The sequence below is a fragment of the Benincasa hispida genome, chromosome 4 (genome assembly GCF_027475165.1).
Source record: "Benincasa hispida cultivar pf3 chromosome 4, pf3_genome.v1.1, whole genome shotgun sequence".
Classification (NCBI taxonomy): domain Eukaryota; kingdom Viridiplantae; phylum Streptophyta; class Magnoliopsida; order Cucurbitales; family Cucurbitaceae; genus Benincasa; species Benincasa hispida.
The window spans coordinates 23617528-23641204 of NC_143481.1; the positions used below are offsets into that span (position 1 = coordinate 23617528).

At 32.1% G+C, this 23677-nt stretch overlaps 1 protein-coding gene across 3 annotated transcripts; it reads right to left on the minus strand.

Moving 5' to 3' along the window:
• Positions 1–15800: 15800 nt before the first annotated feature.
• On the minus strand, positions 15801–17409 carry LOC120076135 (transcription factor bHLH30-like). 3 transcript variants are annotated; one of them, XR_016529272.1, is made up of 3 exons: positions 17013–17409; positions 16259–16885; positions 15801–16099 (listed from the first exon to the last, which is right to left on the minus strand). XR_016529272.1 is itself a non-coding variant. In XM_039029910.2 (2 exons), exons 1-2 carry the CDS (start codon positions 17256–17258, stop codon positions 16400–16402), a joined length of 732 nt encoding a protein of 243 aa, XP_038885838.2. In that variant the 5' UTR covers positions 17259–17409; the 3' UTR covers positions 16240–16399. The 3 variants fall into 3 exon arrangements, 1 of the variants encoding a protein (XP_038885838.2); XR_016529273.1 differs by having other exon boundaries at positions 15801–16103; XM_039029910.2 differs by lacking the exon at positions 15801–16099 and having other exon boundaries at positions 16240–16885.
• Positions 17410–23677: the final 6268 nt, after the last annotated feature.

The following is a 23677-nucleotide window of genomic DNA, read 5'->3' on the forward strand; positions in this document are numbered from 1 at the left end:
ACCTCGAACAGAACCGGACACTACCACAATAGATACCTTGGTATACTCAGGGTGAGAACACATGAGTGATGAGCTCTGACTATTTTGGTTAAGAGAGAAAACTTAAGGTGGAGGAAGAAGATAGAGAACTTTCACAAACCCAATACAAAATACACAGAATACTTCTGTATTTTTCTTTATGTATCTCAATCGTCAAACACTGATGTGTTCAAAAGAAGAATAATTTTTTCTTTTTTACTTGCCATAAAATAACCACCACCCACATATGGGGAAGGGAGTTGTAACTCCCTTCCTTATTATTAAAATAATAATAATATAAATATAAATATGATAACTAATTTATCATATTATATACATATATATATAATTATATGTTATATCAAATATAACATATAATCTATAGTTTTAATATTGTATCACATAGTTTCTCTTTTATATGACATTTAATATAAATTATATATATATTAAATTTAGCAACTATGAATCCAATTCATAGAAATTATATTTGAATCTCATTCAAATATTTATTTCCCCCCATTAAGCTATAATGTATCAAATACATTATTACAACTATATCACATATAATTGAAACAACTTAATTATATCATATATAATTAAACTCCTCTATTAATTTGAATAATTCAAATTAATCCAAAAACTGATTCTCAACTAAATCCTATTGAGCTACCAAGGGGATCTCATGGACCTGTAGTTTGAAGCTCCAACTGTAAATGAATAATTAATTAAAATCTCTAATTACATTATTCACCATCCGTTAACTGTCGGATACTCCACTAAAGACCGACAGCTACACTCTTCACACTATAAATATATTTCTATGTCCATTGGATATAACCAATCAACAGTACGATGACCCTTCACAAATTGCTCGTAAGTTTAGCTAGGCCAAATTACTGTTTTGCCCATATAGTTACATCTAACTCTTTATGTACCATTGATCCAGATCATAGTCCAACTATGACTAAACTCCTCTCGGGCCAGGAGAGGTAAGTGCCACATTGTTTAAAACTTGGAATCGGCCCTTAAGGGAGCAATTTATCTACTTACCCTTGTCTCGCGGAAGGAGTGAATTCTATCTTGTGTAGCTGTGTTTCCAGCTGCCCAATCAGACGAATCCCCAAAATGGTAAACTTGTTGAGTCAGTGATCTGGCCACTCTCACCCATACAAATCAAAGGACTGGCCTCAAAGGCAGGAGTTCAATACTCACTCAGGATTCAGGTCATGTTACCTATGGTCATCCTGGTGAATTGTAAGTCTCTAATATGAACGACGTTATATAATGGGACTAAACATTTCGTGGTTCGGTCTTATACAAACTCCTTTTGTATAGAATATTGTCGCTCGCATGTCTAATACATGAATTGTTAGAATCATATCATTTTTAGCACTTTACAACAATTGTAACACCTACAAAGTGGGTCATACTCGTATTGTCACCAGGATAAGGTACCCAGTTTTATCCATCTACTACAGACCATTTAGGTTATCATTTAAACATGATCCACCTGTATGTCTCCACATACATGTTTAACTTATAAAGATAATCTTGGATGTTAGTTTATTGGTTTGTAGTTAATACAACTAAAATATCATATATTTTATAGACAATAGAATATCAAATATTTTATAAATACATAATGAGCTTGTTCGATAATGTTTACAAACTATAGGACTGTACGAGGTGTCAACCCCAACACCTTATAGATACATTTGCTACAAATTTAATCTTTTAGTAAAGTACCAATTTAATCCTATTAAACTTATTAAGAGATTAAACTTAATTTCTAATCTTATTAGATATGTGTTCTTAGGTCTATGTGAATTTTATTTTAAATTTTTTTAAAAAAAATGATTTAAACCTAAGGTTTGCATGCAATTCTGAATTATTGATGGTAATTTCTAATTTCATTTAATTATAACAGTTATAAAAGAAATGAAATAAATTAAAACCAATCATTGCATGTGAAAGCATACTTAGATAAATTATAACAATTATAAAAGAACCTAAAGTAGTGTCATACTTCATGTAATTCTATTTCATTACTAACCACATTTGACACTTATATAATAAAGTAATGAAATAATTAATAACATACATCCATATATATATCCAATTATATATTATAATACTTATAATATAAATGATACATTACTATGTTATTCATGCATGCAAACATAATGTTATAATATAAAAAATCCATAACCTATGGTGGGAATTTTAATGTATGGCATATATTATGACATATATAAAATTAAAAACAAATCATACATCAAATGCATAATTTAGAACAATTATTAGACTAGGATTGGACTCGTAAACAATCAAATAAATTAATATAACACTTATATTAATTAAATTAATTAAAAAAAACTATCTATTACAACAATAATGGTCAATCAGTTCAAAACAAGTGAACCGGGTCTTGAACCACACAAACTGGACTGCTCAGCACTTGAACCGACCACAAACTACTCAAACCAAGCTAACCAGACACGAACTAGCCGAGCCATGAATCGAACTGCGTGTGAATCGATTTGTTCTTTTCGTCTCAGAGTGTTGCAACGCTACAAAAAAATTATCCTGATCCGCCTTTTACAGTGTTGCCACACTAGTGTATAGTAGCCACTGTACAGGTGCAAACTCCTTCGGTTCTCCTCTGATTTTGGCCTCGTTTTCTCTATAAACCCACCGAAACAACCATGAACGACTTAATACATAACAAATACAGACTCTATAACATATATTGCCCAAAAAACAGAACCCTTAAAAATCAAATTTGTAAAAGTAAAAGCTGTAAAACAAGATCCAATACCGAAATTATCCAAAAATTGAAAACTAACATTCCAAACATTCATCACATGAAATCACAGAATGCAAAACCTACCATGAATCTGTAAAATTAATTCTTTGAAAAAATTGGGACCAAAATTACCGCTCTGATACCAATTAAAGGAACTAGTGAAAGTCTAGTGCGGAAACGGGGATTGGTCCAAAAAATTATTTTCACAGAACAAATAGAAAAAAATATATGCATAGATTATAAATTTACAGCATGTCCATTGAATAAGAAAAGGAAATTTAGGGTGACAAAAAACTCTTATATTTGAAGAACACAAAACTTCACGAATCTAAATTAATTTTAATTATATATATATATATATATATATATATATATATATATTATATATATATATTATATATATAACATATAACCTATGGTTTAATATTGTATCATATACAATATAACCTATAATTTTAATTCTCTCATTGATGGTATTTAATATAAATCCTATTTATAGTAAATTTAATTATATGAATAAAAATCATAAAATTAATATTTGAATCGTATTCAAATATTTATTTCCTCTCAAATAAATTTTATATTATGTACCAAATACATTGTTATAATTATATCATATATAATTAAATTAAATTAATTATATTGCATATAATTAATTCTCTCAATTAATTTGAACAATTCAAAATAATCCAAAATTGATTCTCATTAATTCCCTATTGAGCTACAGAAGGGACCTCGTGGACCTGTAGCTTGAAGCTCCCATGGCAGTTGAATAATTAATTAATTTTCTTTAATTAAATTATTCAACATCCATTAACTGTTGGGCACTCTACTAAAGACCGATAGTTACACTTTTCGTACTACATATATATTTCTATGTACACTAGATATAACCAGTCAACAGTGCAATTGTTGGGATTGGTATCCTAATTCTCCCGAGTCTTGTAGTTTGTAAACAGTTTGTATACACGTTGTTAATAATAAAATAAGTGTTATTTTATTTGCATTTACTCATATCCAATAAACTAAGATCCGTGGTTATTTTATGTAAACTTAAGTATGTATGGGAGACATACAAGTGGATCATGCCTTAAGTAATAACCTAAATGGTCTGTAGTATAAGGATAAAGGAGGGATACATTATCCTTGTGACACTACGGATACGCCCGCCTTTGTAGATATTTATAAGTGTTATAAAGTGCTACAAATGGTCTGATCCTGACCATTCATGTGGAGACATGAAAGTGGGGGTATCTTATACAAAGAGTTTGTATAAGACCGGACCACAAGATAATACGTCTCTTTATATAACACCGTTGATAATTAAGACTTATATTTCACTAAAATGACCATAGGTGACATGACCTTAATCCTAAGTGTTTTGGGAACTCCTTTATGAGGGCGGTTCTTTGATTAGTATGGGTAAGAGTGGCCAAATTGCCAACTCAACAAGCCTACCTTTTTGGGAATTCGTCTGATTGGAAAACTGGGAACTCAGTTATACAAGACCAAATTCACTTCTTTCACGAAGCTGGGGTAAGTAGATAAATTGTTTCCTTAAGGGCTGATTCCGTATCTTGAACATACTGGCCACACCCTCTCTTTGGAAGAGAGGACTCAGTCATAATCGGACTATGACTTATTGTTCATTAGAGGAATCAGTGGTATTTAAAGAGTTAGATGTAACTACAGGGGCAAAACAATAAATTGGCCAAGCTGTACTTACAAGCGATTTGTGAAAGGTTACCGCATTGTTGATTGGTTATATGGACACAAAAATATATATGTAGTAAAAAGAGTGCAGCTGTCGGTCTTTACTGAAGTGCCCGACAGTTAATGGATGGTGGATCTCATGACTAAAGAGTTTAGTCAATTATTCACGTACCGTTGGAGCTTCAAGCTACAGGTCCATGAGGTCCCATCCGCAGCTCAATGAGTTCAAGTTGAGAATCAGATATTGGGTTAGTTTGAAGTGTTCAAATTAACAAGAGGAAATTCAATTATATGTGATATAATTATGGTGATGTTTTAGATACATTTAAATGGAGGAATTAATATGAATATGATTTATATTAAGTACCATAAAATAGAAAAAGAACTATGGTTTATATTTTTCATATGATGAAATATTAAAACTATATGTTATAAATATAATATGATAAGTTGGTTATCATATTTATTTTTAATATATTGATTATATGATCATTAATTTCTTTTTCTCTAATAACCATTTGAGTGGGAGGTTATTGGAACTTTTATGGTAACCGTGAGATAAAAGAAAAAATTGTTTTTTAAAATTAGTAGCTGATCCATTCGGATAATTCTCATGGAAAAAGCTATCAAGTAAAAGGAGTTTTACTAGGCGATAGTGTTGACAGGGTCTACACGATCACTTAAAGTTGTATACGATAGTTACTCAGCTGATCATTGCAACACGATCGAGTAGCAAAGTCTATATGATAGGCTTCCATTATCTAAACGATCGAGTACATCGTCTATGCGATAGACAGTGTTCATTGTTGGGTTTAGTGTCCTAATTCTCCCGGAGTCTCATTGTTTTGTAAAGATACACATTGTTCAATGAATAAAATAAGTGTTATTTAATTCTGACATTTATTCATATCCAATAAACAAAGCTCCTTGGTTATCTTATGTGAACTTAAGCATGTATATGTGATATACAAGGGGATCATGCCTTAAATGATAACCTAAATCGGTCTGTAGTATAAGGATTAAGGTGGGATACCTGATCTTAGTGACACTACGGATACGACTCGCTTTGTAGAGGTTTGCAAGTGTTGTAAACTACTATAGATGGTAGATCCTGACAATTCATGTGGAGACATGCAGCGAGGGTGTCCTATACAAAGAGTTTGTATAAGACCTGGACCACGAGATGACTAGACTCTGTATATAATGTCATTGATACTAGAGACTTACATCTCACCTAAATGACCATAGGTGATACGACCTCAATCTTAAGTGTTTTGGGAACTCCTACCTTTGAGGGCGGTCCTTTGATTAGTATGAGTAAGAGTGGCCAGATTGTCATCTCAACATGCCTACCTTTTTGGAGACTTGTATGATCTGGGAGCTTAGAACTCAATCTACAAGATGGAATTCACTCTTTTCCCGAAGCAGGGATAAGTAGAGAGATTGCTCCCTTAAGGGCTGATTCCGGGGCTTGAACATAGTGGCCACAGCTTCTCTTTGGAAGAGAAGACTCAGTCATAATAGGACTATGATTTATGTTCATAGAGAGGGATTAGTGGTACTTAAGGAGACAGATGTAACTACAGGGGCATAACGGTTATTGGCCCAACTGTACTTACGAGCGATCTGTGAAGGGTTATTGCACTGCTCATTGGTTAAGATAGACACATAATATATCTGTAGTAAAGAGAGTTCAGCTGCCAGTATTTAGTGGAGTGCCTGGCAGTTAATGGATGGTGGATACCGTGACTAAAGAGTTTAGTCAGTTATTTATGTACCATTGGAGCTTCGGAGTTACAAGTCCATGAGGTCCCCTTGTTAGCTTGGATTCTGTTGAGGATCAGTTCTTGGTGTTGATTTGAAATGTTCAAATTGACAATAGGTATTTTGATTATATATGATATAATCAGTTTGATGTATGAGATACATCTAGTGGAGGATTGATGTAAATGAGATTTACATTAAGTACCATGGAATAGAAAAAGAACTATAGTTTATATGTTTCATGAGATGAAATATTCAAACTATAGGTTATAAATACAGTATGATAAGTTGGTTATCATTTATGTTTATAATAATATTAATTATTAGAAAATGAATACTTTTTCTTTTAAATAACCAAAGTAATGGATGGTTATTGGATCATGGTAACCGTGAGTTTAAAAGTAAAGTGATTTCCTATTTTGAAAAGAAGTTTTTTTTACAAAAGATTGAAAATTTTTTTGAGTTTTCTCTCGTGCAAAAATAAACTCACGTAGGTCGTCAAATAAATTCGGATTTACTAAATGATGGCTGAGCAAGCTAAACGATCGTGCAGGTGCGAGCTAACGATCGTGCAGTATTTACTAAACGATCGCATAGTTTTGCTAGACGATTGCTGGCTCAAGGTAAACGATCGTGTTGTGTCTGTAGGCGACAGTTCGAGCTAAATGATAGACTAAACGATTGCATAGCTTTTGCTAGACTATCGCATAGCTTTATCTAAACGATTGGGCATCGACCTATACGATAGATCTCCGCCATCTCCCACTTGTCCAGTCGTATACGCGATTGTTGTTTCCTTCGTTCGTTTGCCTCATACCAAGTCCGAACAGAGCCCACCCTCTAGATTCTCACACCGAAAATACCAAGGTAGCCTTGTTGGTGGTGTCAGATTCAACTCGACACCGTCTAGCTTTTCTGGAGGCCGTTCGTGTTGCGGAAGAGTTCGTGACCGAGGTGATTGTTGAGGACAAGCGCGAAGTGTTCGTGTTATGTTGTTGTCGTGTAGTTCGTGTGCTCGCGGTTGCTGTTGTTCGATCAGAGTCGTGCAACGGAGCGTGGAGTCGCATTCTCATATGTGCAGAGAGTTTGGTCTCTGTTCATTTAAGTGTATTCATGCTATAATTTCTCTATATGATTTGCATAATCGTTAATATTTGAAGTCAACTGTAAATATTTGTTCATTCATGATTGTAATTTGGAATAGCCATGTTCCGCTGCTCATGAAAATCTCGTTTCCGATTTCCTTCAATAAGTGTTATTTAATTCTGGCATTTACTCATATCCAATAAATAAAGCTCCTTGGCTATCTTATGTGAATTTAAGCATGTATATGTGATATACAAGTGGATCATGCCTTAAGTGATGACCTAAATAGGTCTGTAGTATAAGGATTAAGGTGAGATACCTGATCCTGGTGACACTACGGATACGACCCACTTTGTAGAAGTTTGCAAGTGTTGTAAACTACTATAGATGGTAGACTCTGACCATTCATGTGGAGACGTGGAGCGGGGGTGTCCTATACAAAGAGTTTGTATAAGACCTGGACCACAAGATGACTAGACTCTGTATATAACGTCGTTGATACTAAAGACTTACATTTCAACTAAACGACCATAGGTGACACGACCTCAATCCTGAGTGTTTTGGGAACTGCTGCCTTTGAGGGCGGTCCTTTGATTAGTATGGGTGAGAGTGGCCAGATTGCTAACTCAACATGCCTACCTTTTTAGGGACTTGTCTGATCTGAGAGTTGGAAACTCAATCCACAAGAAAGAATTCACTTCTTTCCTGAAGCAAGGATAAGTAGAGAGATTGGTCCCTTAAGGGCTGATTCTAGGGCTTGAATATAGTGGCCACATATTCTCTTTGGAAGAGAAGACTTAGTCGTAGTAAGACTATGACTTATGTTCATTAAAGGGATCATTGGTACTTAAGGAGATAGATGTAACTACAGGGGCATAACGGTTATTAACGCAGCTGTACTTACTAGCGATCTGTGAAGGGTTGTCGTACTGCTCATTGGTTAAGATGGACACATAATATATTTGTGGTAAGGAGAGTTCAGCTATCGATCTTTAATAGAGTGCCTGGAAGTTAACGGATGGTGGATCACGTGACTAAAGAGTTTAGTCAGTTATTCACGTACCGTTGGAGCTTCGGAGCTACAGGTCCATGAGGTCCCCTTGGTAACTTGGATTCTGTTGAGGATCAGTCCTTGGTGTTGATTTGAAATGTTCAAATTGACAATAGGTATTTTGATTATATATGATGTAATCGATTTGATGTATGAGATACATCTAGTGGAGGACTGATGTAAATGAGATTTACATTAAGTACTATGGAATAGAAAAAGAACTATGGTTTATATGTTTCATGAGATGAAATATTCAAACTATAGGTTATAAATATAGTATGATAAGTTGGTTATTATTTATGTTTATAATAATATTAATTATTAGATAATTAATACTTTTTCTTTTAAATAACCAAAGTAGTGGGTGGTTATTGGATCATGGTAACTATGAGTTTAAAAGGAAAGTGGTTTCCTATTTTGAAAAGAATTTTTTTTTTTTTTTTTTTTTTATAAAAGATTGAAAAAGTTTTTGAGTTTTCTCTCGCGCAAAAAGAAACTCACGTTGGTCGTCAAGTAAATTCAGATTTACTAAACGACGGCTAAGCAAGCTAAACGATCGTGCAGGTGCGAGCTAACGATCGTTCAGTATTTACTAAACGATCGCATAGTTTTGTTAGACGATCGTTGGCCCAAGGTAAACGATCGTGTAATGTTTGTAGGCTATAGATCGAGCTAAACGATAGACTAAACGATCGTATAGTTTTTGCTAAACGATCGCATAGCTTTATCTAAACGATTGGGCATCAACCTATACGATAGGTCTCCGCCATCTCCCACTTGCCTAGTCGTGTATGCGATCGTTGTTTCCTCCGTTCGTCTGCCTCATACCAAGTCCGAACAAAGTCCACCCTCTGGATTCTCACACCGAGAATATCAAGGTAGCCTTGTTGGTGGTGTCAGACACAACTCGACACTGTCAAGGTTTTCTGGAGGTCGTTTGTGTTGTGGAAGAGTTCGTGACCGAGGAGATTGTTTAGGACGAGCGTGAAGTGTTCGTGCGGTGTTCGTGCTATGTTGTGGTAGTGTAGTTCAAGCGCTCGTGGTTGTTGGTTTTCGACCAGAGTCGCGCAACGGAGCGTGTAGACGCATTCTCATATGTGCGTAGAGTTTGGTCTCTATTCATTTGAATGTATTCATGCTGTAATTTCTCTGTATGATTTTCATAACCGTTTATGTTTGAAGTCGACTGTAAATATTTGTTCATTCATGATTGTAATTTGGAATAGTCTTGTTCCGTTGTTCATGGAAATCTCGTTTCTAATTTTCTTCAATTGGTCATGGTTCTCACATACCTCCTGCTAATGGAAATCTCCCATTTACTCAATCGTCTACTCGATCACATACCTCCTGCCTTCCTTAAGCCAAGATCATACAGAGCCCACAACTCCTGGATTCTCACATCGAGAATACCAAGATAACCATTGTGGTGGTGTTCTAACAGAAGGAAATCGAATATGAGATTTCCATGAGCAGCGGAAGAAAGATTATTTCAAATTACAGTCATGAATGAACAATTCAAATTACAGTCGACTTCAAACAAGTGGTTATACGAATCATATAGAAATTACAACATGAAATACTTCAAATGCTCAATGGGAAAACTGTACGAACATTTTCAGATGCATCTCCATACTCCGTTGTGCAAGAACGCTCGAACAACAGCAACCTCGAACGCTCGATCTACACAACCACAACACCGCAACGAACACAGCACGAACACTTCGCGCTTGTCCTCAACGATCGCCTCGGTCACGAACTCCTCAGCGACACGAACGGCCTCCAGAAAACCTCGACAATGTCGAGTTGAGTTTGACACTACCAACATAGATACCTTGGTATTCTCGGTTTGAGAATCTAGAGGGTGGGCTCTATTCGAACTTGGTATGAGGCAGACGAAGAAGGAAACACTGATCGCGTACACGACTGGGCAATTGAGAGATGGTGGAAACCTATCGTATAGGTCGATGCCCAATCGTTTAGATAAAGCTAAGCGATTGTCTAGCAAAAGCTATGCGATCGTTTAGCTCATTGTTTAGCTCGGTCTGTCGCCTACAGACACTACACGATCGTTTACTTAAGGTAAACGATTGTTTAGTAAATACTGCACGATCGTTTAGCTCGCCCAACCATCGTTTAATAAATCCATATTTACTTGACGACTACCGTGAGTTTCTTTGCATCGAAAGAGAAAACTCAAAAAACTTTTTAGCATTTGTAAAACCTTTTTTTCAAAATAGGAAAACCACTTTCCTTTTAAACTCACGGTTACCATGAATTCATTAACCACCCACTCAATTGGTTATTAAAGAAAAAGAATTAACTATCCAATAATTAATATTATTATAAATATAAATGATAACCAACTTATCATACTATATTTATAACCTATAGTGTTAATATTTCATCTCATGAAACATGTAAACCATAGTTCTCTTTCTACTCCATGGTACTTAGTAAATCTCATTTACATCAATCCTCCACTAGATGTATCTCATACATCATACCGATTATACCACATATAATAAAAATACTTCTTGTCAATTTGAACATTTCAAATCAACACCAAGAACTTATCCTCAACTGAATCCATTGAGCTACTAAGGGGACCTCATGGACCTGTAGTTCGAAGCTCCAACGGTACGTGAATAACTGACTAAACTCTTTAGTCACGGGATCCACCATCCGTTAACTGCCAGGCACTCCACTAAAGATCGACAGTTGAACTCTCTTTACCACAGATATATTATGTGTCCATCTTAACCAATAAGCAGTGCGACAACCCTTCACAGATCGCTCGTAAGTACAGTTGCATTGATAACCATTATGCCCTTATAGTTACATATGTCTCCTTAAGTACCACTGATCTCTTTAATGAACATAAGTTATAGTCTTACTATGACTAAGTCTTCTCTTCCAAAGAGAAGATGTGACCACTATGTTCAAGCCCCAAAATCAGCCCTTAAGGGAGCAATCTCTCTACTTATCCCTGCTTCAGGAAAGGAGTGAATTCCTTCTTATAGATTGAGTTTCTAGCTCCCAGATCAGACAAGTTCCCAAAAAAGTAAGCATGTTGAGTTGGCAATATGGCCACTCTCACCCATACTAATCAAAGGATCGCCCTCAAAGGCAGGAGTTCCCAAAACACTCAGAATTAAGGTCGTGTCACCTATGGTCGTTTAGGTGAGATATAAGTCTCTAGTATCAACGGCGTTATATACAGAGTCTAGTCATCTCGTGGTCCAGGTCTTATACAAACTCTTTGTATAGGACACCCCCCCTCCACGTCTCCACATGAATGGTCAGGGTCTACCATCTGTAGTAGTTTACAACACTTGCAACTTCTACAAAGCGAACCGTATCCGTATTGTCACCAGGATCAGGTATCTCACTTTAATCCTTATACTACAGACATATTTAGGTTATCACTTAAGGCATGATCTACTTGTATATCACATATACATGCTTAAGTTCACATAAGATAACCAAGGAGCTTTGTTTATTGGATATGAGTAAATGCCAGAATTAAATAACACTTATTTTATTCATTGAAAAATGTGTATCTTTACAAAATAATGTGACTCCGGGAGAATTAGGATACCAATCCCAATATTAACTTAGTTCATGAATCGAGTTGGACTTGATTGGGTTCGAGGAGCACTCGGACGTTTGTGGCTGTTCATATGCTATTCGTTGTGTTCGAGTGTTGCTGTGGCCACATTGGAGACCGATCAAGGGGTACGTGAAGAATAATTCTTCAAAGGTATGCATACTCTATCCCTTGAATCTCTGATAGCATGTTGTAATTTCTGTATATGCATAATCTGTTAGTTTTCGGTTAGACTATAATTGGTTGTGTTCAATTTGAATGGAATTTGGAATGATCCACTTTCACTTCCGCTACTCATGGAGATCCCCGTTTGTGATTTCCTCAATGATGACCCTTAAAAAATTTCTCGTAAGTACAGTTAGGCTAAAATCACCATTTTTCCCCAATAGTTACATTTAACTCCTTAAGTACTAGTGATCCCTCTAATGAACAATAAGTCATAGTCCAACTATGACCAAACCCCTCTTGTGCTAGGAGAGGGTGTGATGTCACATTGTTCAAGCCTCGGAATCAGTCTTTAAGGGAGAAATTTATCTACTTTTCCCGACATTGGGGAATGAGTGAATTTTGTCTTGTGTAGCTGTGTTCCCAGCTCCACAATTAGACGAATCCTTAAAATGGTAGACTTATTGAGTCGGCGATCTGGCCACTCTCACCCATACAAATTAAAGGATTGCCATCATAAACAGAAGTTCACAACTCACTCAAGATTCAGGTCATGTCAACTTTGGTCATCTTGATGAAATGTAAGTCTCAATTATGAACGGCGTTATATAATGAGACTAGTCATTTCGTGGTCTAGTCTTATACAAACTCCTTTGTATAGAATACCCTCGCTCACATGTCTCCACATGAATGATTAGAATCATATCATTTGTAGCACTTTACAACAATTGTAACATCTACATAGCAGATCGTATTCATAGTGTCACTAGGATAAGGTATCCAGCCTTATCCATTTACTATAGACCATTTAGGTTATCACTTAAACATGATCCACCCGTATGTCTCTACATACATATTTAAGCTACATATGATAACCTTGGATGTTAGTTTATTGATTTGTGGGTTTAATGCTTCTAAATGTCAAATAAAACATCTCATATTTTATTAAATAAATAAAATGTTTGTACAATACAATTACAAACTACAGGACCCTACGAGATCTAAGGCATGAACCCCAACACTTAGCTCTCCACTCGGACAAATCCCCAAAATGGTAGGCATATTGAGTCAGGGAATTTGGCCACTCTCACCCATATAGATCAAAGGACCGCCCTCATAGGAAGGAGTTCATAACTCACTCAGAATTAAGGTTAAGTCACACATGATAATCCTAGTGAAATGTAGGTGTCTTCAAGTAATGGTTTTATAAAGAGAGACTAATAATTTCATAGTTTGATTTGATATAAACTCTGTGTACATGATACCTCCACTCATATATATCCAGATGAACGATCATGATCAAATCATTTGTAACACTTTACAACAATTGTAATGATTATAAGGTGTGTCGTATTTGTAGCATTACCAGGATAACGTATCCTGCCTTATCCATGTACTATTGACCATTTAGGTTATTACTTAAACCTAATCTACTTGTATGTCACCACATACAAGTTTAAGCTGCACTAAATAACTTAAGATCTTAATTTATTGGTTTTGGGTTAATACAGACTAAATGCCAAATAAAATAACACTTTATTTTATTAAATAAATTATTCGTTGTTCAAATAATTTACAAACTATGAAACCACGAGATTTAGGGCATCAACCCCAACACCTTTTAATTATGTGTCAAATAGAATCTTAAGGATTGTTTGGGGTATGGACTTAAGTTTTGAAGTCTAGAGTTAATATGTATGTGGAGCTAAGAAGTTTGTGCTTGAAGTACAAAGTCTAGGTAAGATAAGGGTATTTGACACCGTTTTCATAATCTAAAAAAATATGATTATTTGATGGTTATTTTTATTTGTTTAACTTTTTGTTTAACTCTTCAATTCTTATATATTTTCTCAAATTTTTAATATTCAATTGTGATGTCAACTTAAAACCTTAATATATATTTTATAATTTTTTACATGTAATCACTGTATTTGAGGTGGACGTGATATTTTTGTTTCATACTAATAACAAAATTACAATGTGCTTTCATATTAGTAGAATATATGAGTGTAATATGCGGGGGAAAGAAGAAGAAGAAGAAGAAGAAGAAGAAGAAGAAGAAGAAGAAGAAGAAGAAGAAGAAGAAGAAGAAGAAGAAGAAGAAGAAGAAGAAGAAAACCATCAAAGGGTTTATTATGCGGGTATATGTTAGAGTTGGGAATAATGTGATATCAAAATCTCATATTGGCTGGCTAGATAAAAAGATGATAATAGATATATAACGAAAGATAATTAATGTGTGTTTAGAATGCCTAGAAAAAAAAGTTCTTAAAAACGTCATTTGCATTTAACTACTTTTATAAAAAGACTATACGCTCAAAGTGATTGTTGGAGTTTTGGCCGTTAGAGGTGGTCGCCAAGCATGCCACTGGAGGAGATAGCAATAGTCATTGATAGTGGTTGTTATCGATGTTGGACATTAGAAATGGTCATCAGAGCATGTTACTAGAGTTGGTCGTTAGTGGTGACTGGCAAGTGGAGTCGTTAAAAAAATTTGAGGTAGGAAGAGAGAAAGAGAAGAAGATAGAATTTCTTGTTAAATGTGCAAACTTCTATCGTAAAAACTATTAAAATTGGTGGTGTTAGTTATTTAACACCGACTTATAAAATTGTGGACCAAATATTAATTAGTTATTTTAATCAACTCAATAAAGTGTTTTTCTTAATGTAGTGTTTAATACGCAAGTTTTAATTTAGTATCCAATAGATCCTTTAACTTTTAATCTTAGTTTAATATATCTTGGATTTGGACTTATTTTACATTTTTAAAATCTACTTATTTATTATATATAAAAATTAAAAATGAAGGATTTTAGCATAGAAAATTTTAATTTTAGATATAATAATCAATTAATTTTAAAAAATGTTGAATATATTAGGGATACACCAAACACAAAATTGAAAGTGAAAGTGAAAAGAATAGTTATCAATCTACTTAAACTTTGAGGTTTGTATCGATTCAAATACTAAATTAATAATTGTATCAATTTAAACATTAAATCTTCATAAGTATATCGATTCAAACACCCATTACATTCCATTTGAATAAACATTTTGTGAAGCTTATACTTTTATCAATTAAACAATTTAAACCTTGAACTTTCACAAGCAACTCAATTTTGACTCACCTTTAGTATTTCCGTTGAAAATTATGCATCCATTAATTTCAATCGTCCCATTTTTTTAATCTGACATACAAAGAAGTCTACACACATATAAAAGTCGGTGCATGGACGGTTACGAGGTTATCTTAATAAACGGTCTAAAATAATTGACTTGAATTCAATTGATATAATTATAAGTTTCACAATATATTTTTTCTAACAAAATATGATGAGAGGTGTAAATTGATACGAGAAAGTATCTAGACCTATAGTAGTATGAAAAATTTTCTATACTACTTTTATTCCTTACTTGTCACATAAATAACATTTAAAAGGTCAAGTGAAATCTATAAAATAAATTAATAAATCATCTGATGACATGTCAGATAATTAATAGAAAGAGTAGATATTGCAGTATTATTAAAAAAGTTTGGAAAGATCAATATTTTTTTTTTTTTTTTCAAGAAAAAAGGCCTTGAAACTTCATAGACATTTTGTCTATTAAAATACATATAAATTTTTTAAAAAGAAAAATGAAGAAAGAGAAAAAGAAAACAAAATATTAATGATTGGAGACGAGATATGGACTAATGAGGATAAGATTGAAGGAAGGAGAGGAGACGTCTGTCTACAACTCTCTAATGTGTGGACAAACCGTTCCCATTATTCAGCGTTTCACTCCTCATCGACACGTGTCCATCTGAAGGTTTCCATTTTTTCTTTTTCTTCTTCCAATGAACTCCATCTTTTTCATTTTTGACGTTTTTGTGAATGTGACCTGGACACTATCTTAAGATAAAAAGTATAATTATTATTTAACCAATTTTTGAAAAATTAACTTTGAAAATCTAAATTTAAAATTTATTTAAAATATAGAAACTAAAAATAGATAATTAAAAGTGTAAAAAAATTAAAACTGAACAAATTCCAAAATATGACCGTACTTTTTTTTATTTCGTCTTTTGAGCTGACAGCCGACATGTCGGTCGCTTTCTCGGGATAGAGCCCGTTTCATTTTCCATTTTTCGTCAAGCAAAAAAATAGATTCCCAACTCTCAATTCCAATAAAAACTCGATAAGCCACGTCAGCACATGAAAAACGTTTCCTCTATTGGACAACAAGCTCGAGCCCGCTTGTTACCCGAAACACTTTGGGCCTGATTTTCCACTACGGCCTTCAAGGCCCGTCTCAGGCCCACAAACTCCTCCTCCCTCCCCCTCTCGCCGCCGCTCCACTCCATCATCACAACGTTCTTCGTCCTCCCCCCTAACGTCATTGTCTCAGCCCGAACCACCCTCACATGAACCGACCGGATCGCTTGCATCAAATCCCCGTTCAAACCGGACCGCTCATCGCAACAAACCGTCGCCCTCATTACCTTGTTTTCGTTATCGCAGTAACATAGCGTCGCTTCGTCTTCTTCACTAGGGAACGGCCACGACACCATCCCGCCGTCGCCTCCTCCGCCGCCGCCGCATTGGTCTGTACTCCGGCGTGCAACCTCCATCGCTCGTCGTCTCAACTCTTTTACATGGTTCACCACCTCCGCCAGTAGCGACGCCTTATCCGTCTACAAACAGAGCATAAAATCAATCCAAATCTTCCATCCGCAATATCCAAAAAAAACTTCAACGCTTCGTTAATTAAACATCAACATTACGAAACGCACACAACAACTTTGCAAATTAATCGATTACCTTAGTAGTATTAGGAAGGAGCGTTCGAAGAGTAGATAAATGCGAATTGATTCGCTGTCGCCGTCTCCTCTCGGCTTCCTTATGACTACGACTTGCTTCCGTAGATTTCTTCTCGTCTTTAGACAAATCTGCAGCATTGTCGACGATCGAGCATCCGGTGACGGACATTGATCGTTTAACTTGATCGCCGGTGCGATAACTCAACCAACTGCTCTGAAATCCGTAAGGACTCTGAAAAGGAAGCATCTCTGGAATCTGGATCGATTCGTTTCGTTTCTTTTCGACGATGAAGGATAGAATAAAGAATTTAGTTATAGGATTGTTAGAGAGGAGAGGAAGCCATGAAAATGGATGAGAAGAAGAAATGGAACATGCAGAGTTGGAAATGAAAAGTGTGAATTGAAAGAGGAATTTATGTAAAGAAGGGAAAAACTATTTCGGTGCTTTTTTCTTTTTTCTTTTTCTTTTTTTATTTTTAAATATATATTTTCGTATAATTTTTTTTATTTATTTATTTAACAGATAACGGTGTAAAAGGCGAGAACTTTTGACCAGCAGAGCAGTTTACTTTTTAATCTTAATTTGATTTACTAGTTGTGATTTTACGTGCTTGTCCTTCTTACGACCACTCAAAAAATGAAATATTGTTTTTTTTCTTTTAATTTGACCATTTATGTTATGATTAAATATTGAATTAATCATACAGTTGTCGAGAGAAATTATAGTTGGAAATACATTTGAAATTTTGATGTTTCAATTCTATAGTAACGTCATGAATATATCGATGAAATTATTAATATCATTCTCAATTCTTTAGGCATATTTTTGAAAAAAAAAATATTAATATTAAAAATATCTAATTTAGTTAAAATAATTTAAATATCTTTTTACTATATTCGAAATTAACAATGTCGAATCAATTACCATAAAATTTGGTAATATGTAGACAAGAATTTAAAATCTTCAATGGAAGATGGTTTGAGAGAGAACTTTTTTAAAAACAAGGAAAGATAAAAAAAATTAAAAAAGAAAAAAGATTGGGAGATCACGCTTAGCCAAAATTTCCTCAAAATAAAACTAGACTTTCACGATTTCAATTAACACTTATTAATAGTGTGTAAATGACAAGTGCGTTCTAAAAATATATATATATATATATATAATCATATATATATAATATATATATATATTTTTATATATATATATATATTATACTTCATTATTTTTTTAAAAGATTAAAAATACTATTTAAATCACCGTAGTCTGATGTTTGTCTGATTTAAATCTATATACTTTCAAATATCCAACTTTAGCTCCTATATAAATCTTAATATAGTCCATCGAAGTTAATTTTTATCGACGTTGACTAAATAATAATAAATTATTTAAAAAAATAAATTAAAAATATATGGATTAAAATTGAACAAACTTCAAAATACTTTAACCAAAAAATAAATTGCAAAAACCACCCATAAATTATGGTAGTTGTAATTATACTCTTAAATTTTCAATTTTAAAAATTGAGTCATCGAACTTATATAATGTTAAATTAGACCCCGAAATTTACATAATTGTATCGGTTATAGTAATTATGTAAGTTTAAGGGTTCAATTTCTAAAAATATTATAAGTTCGAGAGTTCAATTTTAGTATTTTTAGAAATTCAGGGGCCAATGTTTACCATTAAAATTTTAATAGTGTAATTGCAAAGTAGTTTTTATAATTGGAAAAAAAAAACAAATTAAAAAAAAATGAATTGGAGAAGGTGGGTGTAGTGAGTAAGGAATGGGAAACGTGGGTACAATCATTTTCAATGATAAAACATAATGATATGAATTATGGAGAAGGGGAAAATTTTTGGAGCGGCAAGCAAGGCAGCTCACGGCGGCGCCGACTGCTTTTTTTCTTTGTGGGAAATGAAAAGCGACAGAAACCATCATCACCCGACACAATGTAACCTCCCTTTTCCCACTCTCAATGTTTTTTTATTTTATGTTTTCACCCCATATTTTCCCACTATTCCCATTTCCAACTCCAAACATATTCATTTTTCATAAAAAGAAACTCCAAACACCTTCTGAATAAACAACAACTATGTTTTTTCTTTTTTCTCAAGGATAATTGAATTTAAATTTTTGTTGTTGTATTACTATACGAGATTTTGTCTTTTAACACAGGATTATTTAACGTTGTTAGATCTCACGTCATCATTAAAAGGTATATATATGTGATAATTAATTAAAGTAGACAGTACCTATATTATCATAATTTTCATAAATTTTCTTTTCGTATTTTGAAATGTACTTATTTGATTTTGATTTATTTTAAAAAATGTTAAAGGTCTAATAGAAAATGTTTTGATACTAAAAAGTATGAATACTTCTCTCATTAACGGTCAACATAGTACCTTTTAACTTCATTTTACATTTCAAGTTTTATTTTGTACTAATACTAACAATAATATTTGCTAGCCACCTCAACATCTAAATTAAAATTTTATTTATAAATAGAAATAATTGTGTATATAAGATTAAATACTTTCATAGTGCTATAAAACTTTTTATGTTTAATTAGACTCTAACTATGTGTCTAATACTATTTTAAAGAAAAATTGAGTTTAATAAATTTGTTCACTTAGGCAACACATAAGCAAACAAAAACTTTTTCGTCAATGAATTTAATATAAAAAAATTATTTAAAAAGGTTAAAAATAATCGAACTTTAAAGATTAAGAAAGGAAACTTTTCGAATTTAAGAATACAATTACAATCAATCTCATTGTTCATAAATATTTTTTATAATTTAATCTTAAAAGATGCCCATTTAAACTTTAGTTTTTAAATTTCTTAATGAGTGATAAAATTGATATTGCAATTCAAAGTACAAAACATCTTTTTAGTTTTACACCAAAATATGGCAACAAACATCCCTACCTAATACCTTAGACTTAAATCCAAAACCGGTGAAGACACCCGACAATGGTTGCCCCGTCATTAAATAATGTCTTTTATTTATTTATTTAATGGGTTAGAGTTTTGGATATGATTTTGATATTGGAAGAATATGAGATATATGACTTTTTAATAATAAGTATGGATATCGACATATGTAATTTAGATTCAACAAAGACATACGAAGAAAAGGAAAAAAACGAGGGAAAAAGCAAAAAATTGCACGTAAACAAAGACCGAATCCTTAACTACAACAATTATGTATGTTACAAGCTACATCATTAATATAAATATATAAAATGTTAACAACAATTAGTAAAATGAGGTATATATTGTCGATATGTCACCATGGGTAAAAAATACCCTTCGAATCATTATTGATGTTATGAGAATTTTTTATATATCAATGATTTCTACAAGATTTGACATTTCAAATTATGTCTTTGAATTTTTATTTTTAATACTTTTAAATATATAGTGAGGTAGAACCAATAGATCAAGATTTTTTAATCAAGATTATTGTGAATAGTGATAAGATTTTCTTTTACGCATGAAGATTAATTATATAGTAGGAAATATGTTATATGAATATTTAACTATAGAAGATATGTATCATGTGCCATCTCAAAAAAAATGTTCAATGCATTCTCTTCATGGGTTAGACATTGGTTATTATAAAAGATATATCATTAACCACTTTATTAAAAAGCACTACCTCGTAATTTCAATTTTTAATCATTTTTGCACTTGTATTTCTATTACAATGTTGATGTTTATCTCTGTACTTTGATAATTTTATTTATTTTAGTTCATGTACTAATTTTGTTCATTTTAATTTCTTATTTGCAAAATTCCAACAGACATTTTGTAAAAAAAAAACAAGAATACTTTAATACAAATCCATAACATGACCAATTTCATCATCTTCTAGAGCCATAGGGATTTAAACAAAATATATATATATATATATATATATTTCAAGGAATTAAGTTGGACATCAAAATCAATCCATTGGAAATATAGAAGCGAAGAATATAAGTCATCTCAATCATTGAAACAATTAAAAAAGAAAGAAATAAAGAAAGAGTTCGTTAGATTTGATATTAAAGACATATAATTTATTTAAAAATATTTATAATAAGTCATTTATTAAAATTGATTTTCATATGATCATTTCAATAGTTTTTTTAAATTACATTTTGTAAACATAATTTCATATCTTGAAATTTGACTTTGAATTACTAAAAAAAAAAAGTTCCAAAATACTTTCAACTTATTTGAAAATAACTTCGATACATTTTCTTTTACCTAAATTGAAATTTTGATAACCATCAAACTAAGAAAATTATACATATATACCCATTTATGAAACAATACTAGTAATTTTACTTAAATTCTCTTTATTCCCCCATTTTTCCTAAACTAACACGTGCCAAAAAATTCAATTTAAAAGAATAATTACATATTGTGATTAAAATACATACATATATAAGTTTGTTTATTTTTGTGTGGTGGACCCCTCAAAAATGGTCTAATAAATTAAATTATATGATAAAATAGAAGGAAGGTGAGAAATCAACATCCGAATGGCAGAGAACAAAAATGGGACAGCCGTTAACAGGTCGATTCTGATCGCTTTGCAGTCTGAACCCGCACAACAGAATATTAACATACTTGTGCAAATCTCAATTTATATCCTTTATTGATTTAAATCTTAAATTTTGAGAATACATCGATTTAAATCTTAAATTTTAAGATTTATATTCATTTAAATTCTAAATTAATGATTATATCAATTTAAAATATGAATTTTTATGAATTTATAAATTTAAACTATAAACTTTCATAAATATATCAATTTAAATTCTAAACATTCATAAGTGCATCTAAATAAAACATAATAGAGAATTTAAATTGATACATTATAAAAATTTAGGATTGAAATTGATACGTTTAAAAAAATTTATGATTTAAATTGATACAATTATTAGTTTTGAGTTTAAATGGATACAATTTTCAAAATTCATGATTTAAATTGATATAATTATTAGTTTAGAATTTAAATTTATACAACACCAAAATTTAGGGTTATAAATTGATATTTATCCCAACTTCTAAATATATTAGTTACAGAAACAAAAACACAATCTCATTAAAATTTAGGTTAAATTATATAAAAATAGAACTCATAAAACTTTAACTAGATTTCAGTTATGTTTTTACTCTTTTAAAATTTTTCATTTTTATCTTTTAAGTTTTGAATTTTGTTCCAAAAATTTCCTATTAATTTATTTACTTGAGCATTAGGTATACGTTTATAATTATATTCAAAGTTAACTAAGAACGTTTTCACCATTTCTTTCATTTCTAAATATGTTGCTAAAATAAATTTTCAAATCAATTTTTATGCATCGACTATCACTATAATTTATGTGAAGGGTGTTAAATGATATCTCGTATTCCTTTAAATTTTTACATATTAACTGTCCCAACAAGATTTCATCTTATTGCAATGAAAATATCTCAATAGACTTTTTTTAAAAAAAAATTAAATTTCAAACTTCACGAATAAAACAAGTGATTTTAAAAGTTCGCCCCAAACTTCAAGAGATTTTGTTTAATTAAACAACAAAATTGCATTGTTTTGATAAAGATGATTATACTCCTAATGCTCAAGTACATAAATGAGTAATTATAAAGATAAATAGTAATTGATATGTACTCCTTTTCTCTCGTGTTTGTAATTTCAAATCTTCAATATCTCATTTATTGTATTAAAGAAGAAATTATCATAAATTTTGTACGGTTAATCACTGTATCATGATTTCAAAATATAATTATAGAATTTCAATCATTAGACAATGGGCAAAAACAACTTATACGTTCATAAATGTGAAAGGATACAACACGGAAAAAAAAGTTATTTATACTATTTATTCAAACATCGATGTGCATGCATACATATATGTATATGTATCATATCAGCCTTGTTTGTGGCCCCTTGTGGACTATGTACTACAATTTGGGGGTAGCCATTGCCATTGTCAGTGTTACACACTGTTGATTTTTAAATGTACATGTGAGTGCATTTGAATTATTAGTGCATAATGAGATGTTAGAAATTAATAGGAATTCCATACAAGAATTAAAATTCTTGTCAAAAATATTTTACCCCCTATGTGGTTGGGTTCATTCTATGTGGTCCAATAATGAGTTGAAATTAACTATTGACACCACATGAAGCCTACTATCTCTTGTTGTTTCTCTCAATTTGTATGAGTCACTAAAATTTAAAATGCTTAAATTAATTTTTCATTCTACCACATTTGTGATATATATTTATTTTTTTTTTAAAAAAATAAGATTATACTTGTCATTTAATTCATATTTTTGAAAGTTATCGGGAGAACGACATAATAAATTTAATAAATAGATGGTTAAGGACCACGTTTGTAATTAAAAAGGAAATATATGTAGGAGTACTACACAATCAAACTGAACTAAAGCAGAATTTGAATTGAATCAAATCCAACATAAATTTTGATTTAAAGTTGAACTTAACTAATCGAACATCACCATATTCGATTCCATTTAGATATCAACAAAATTGGAAAAATGTGATTTTATTCATTTTGGAGTTAAACAATGGAACGTAAAACTAAACCAAAAAGTATACATATGATACATAAATACCTTTGATGATATATTATTATCC

Bases quoted from the DNA above. Each gene is read 5' to 3' on its own strand.
- LOC120076135 (XM_039029910.2), bottom strand. From the start codon at position 17,258: ATGCTTCCTTTTCAGAGTCCTTACGGATTTCAGAGCAGTTGGTTGAGT. The intron at 16,886-17,012 runs GTAATCGATTAA...CTCTGTTTGTAG, and splicing joins TCCTTCCTAATACTACTAAG to ACGGATAAGGCGTCGCTACT.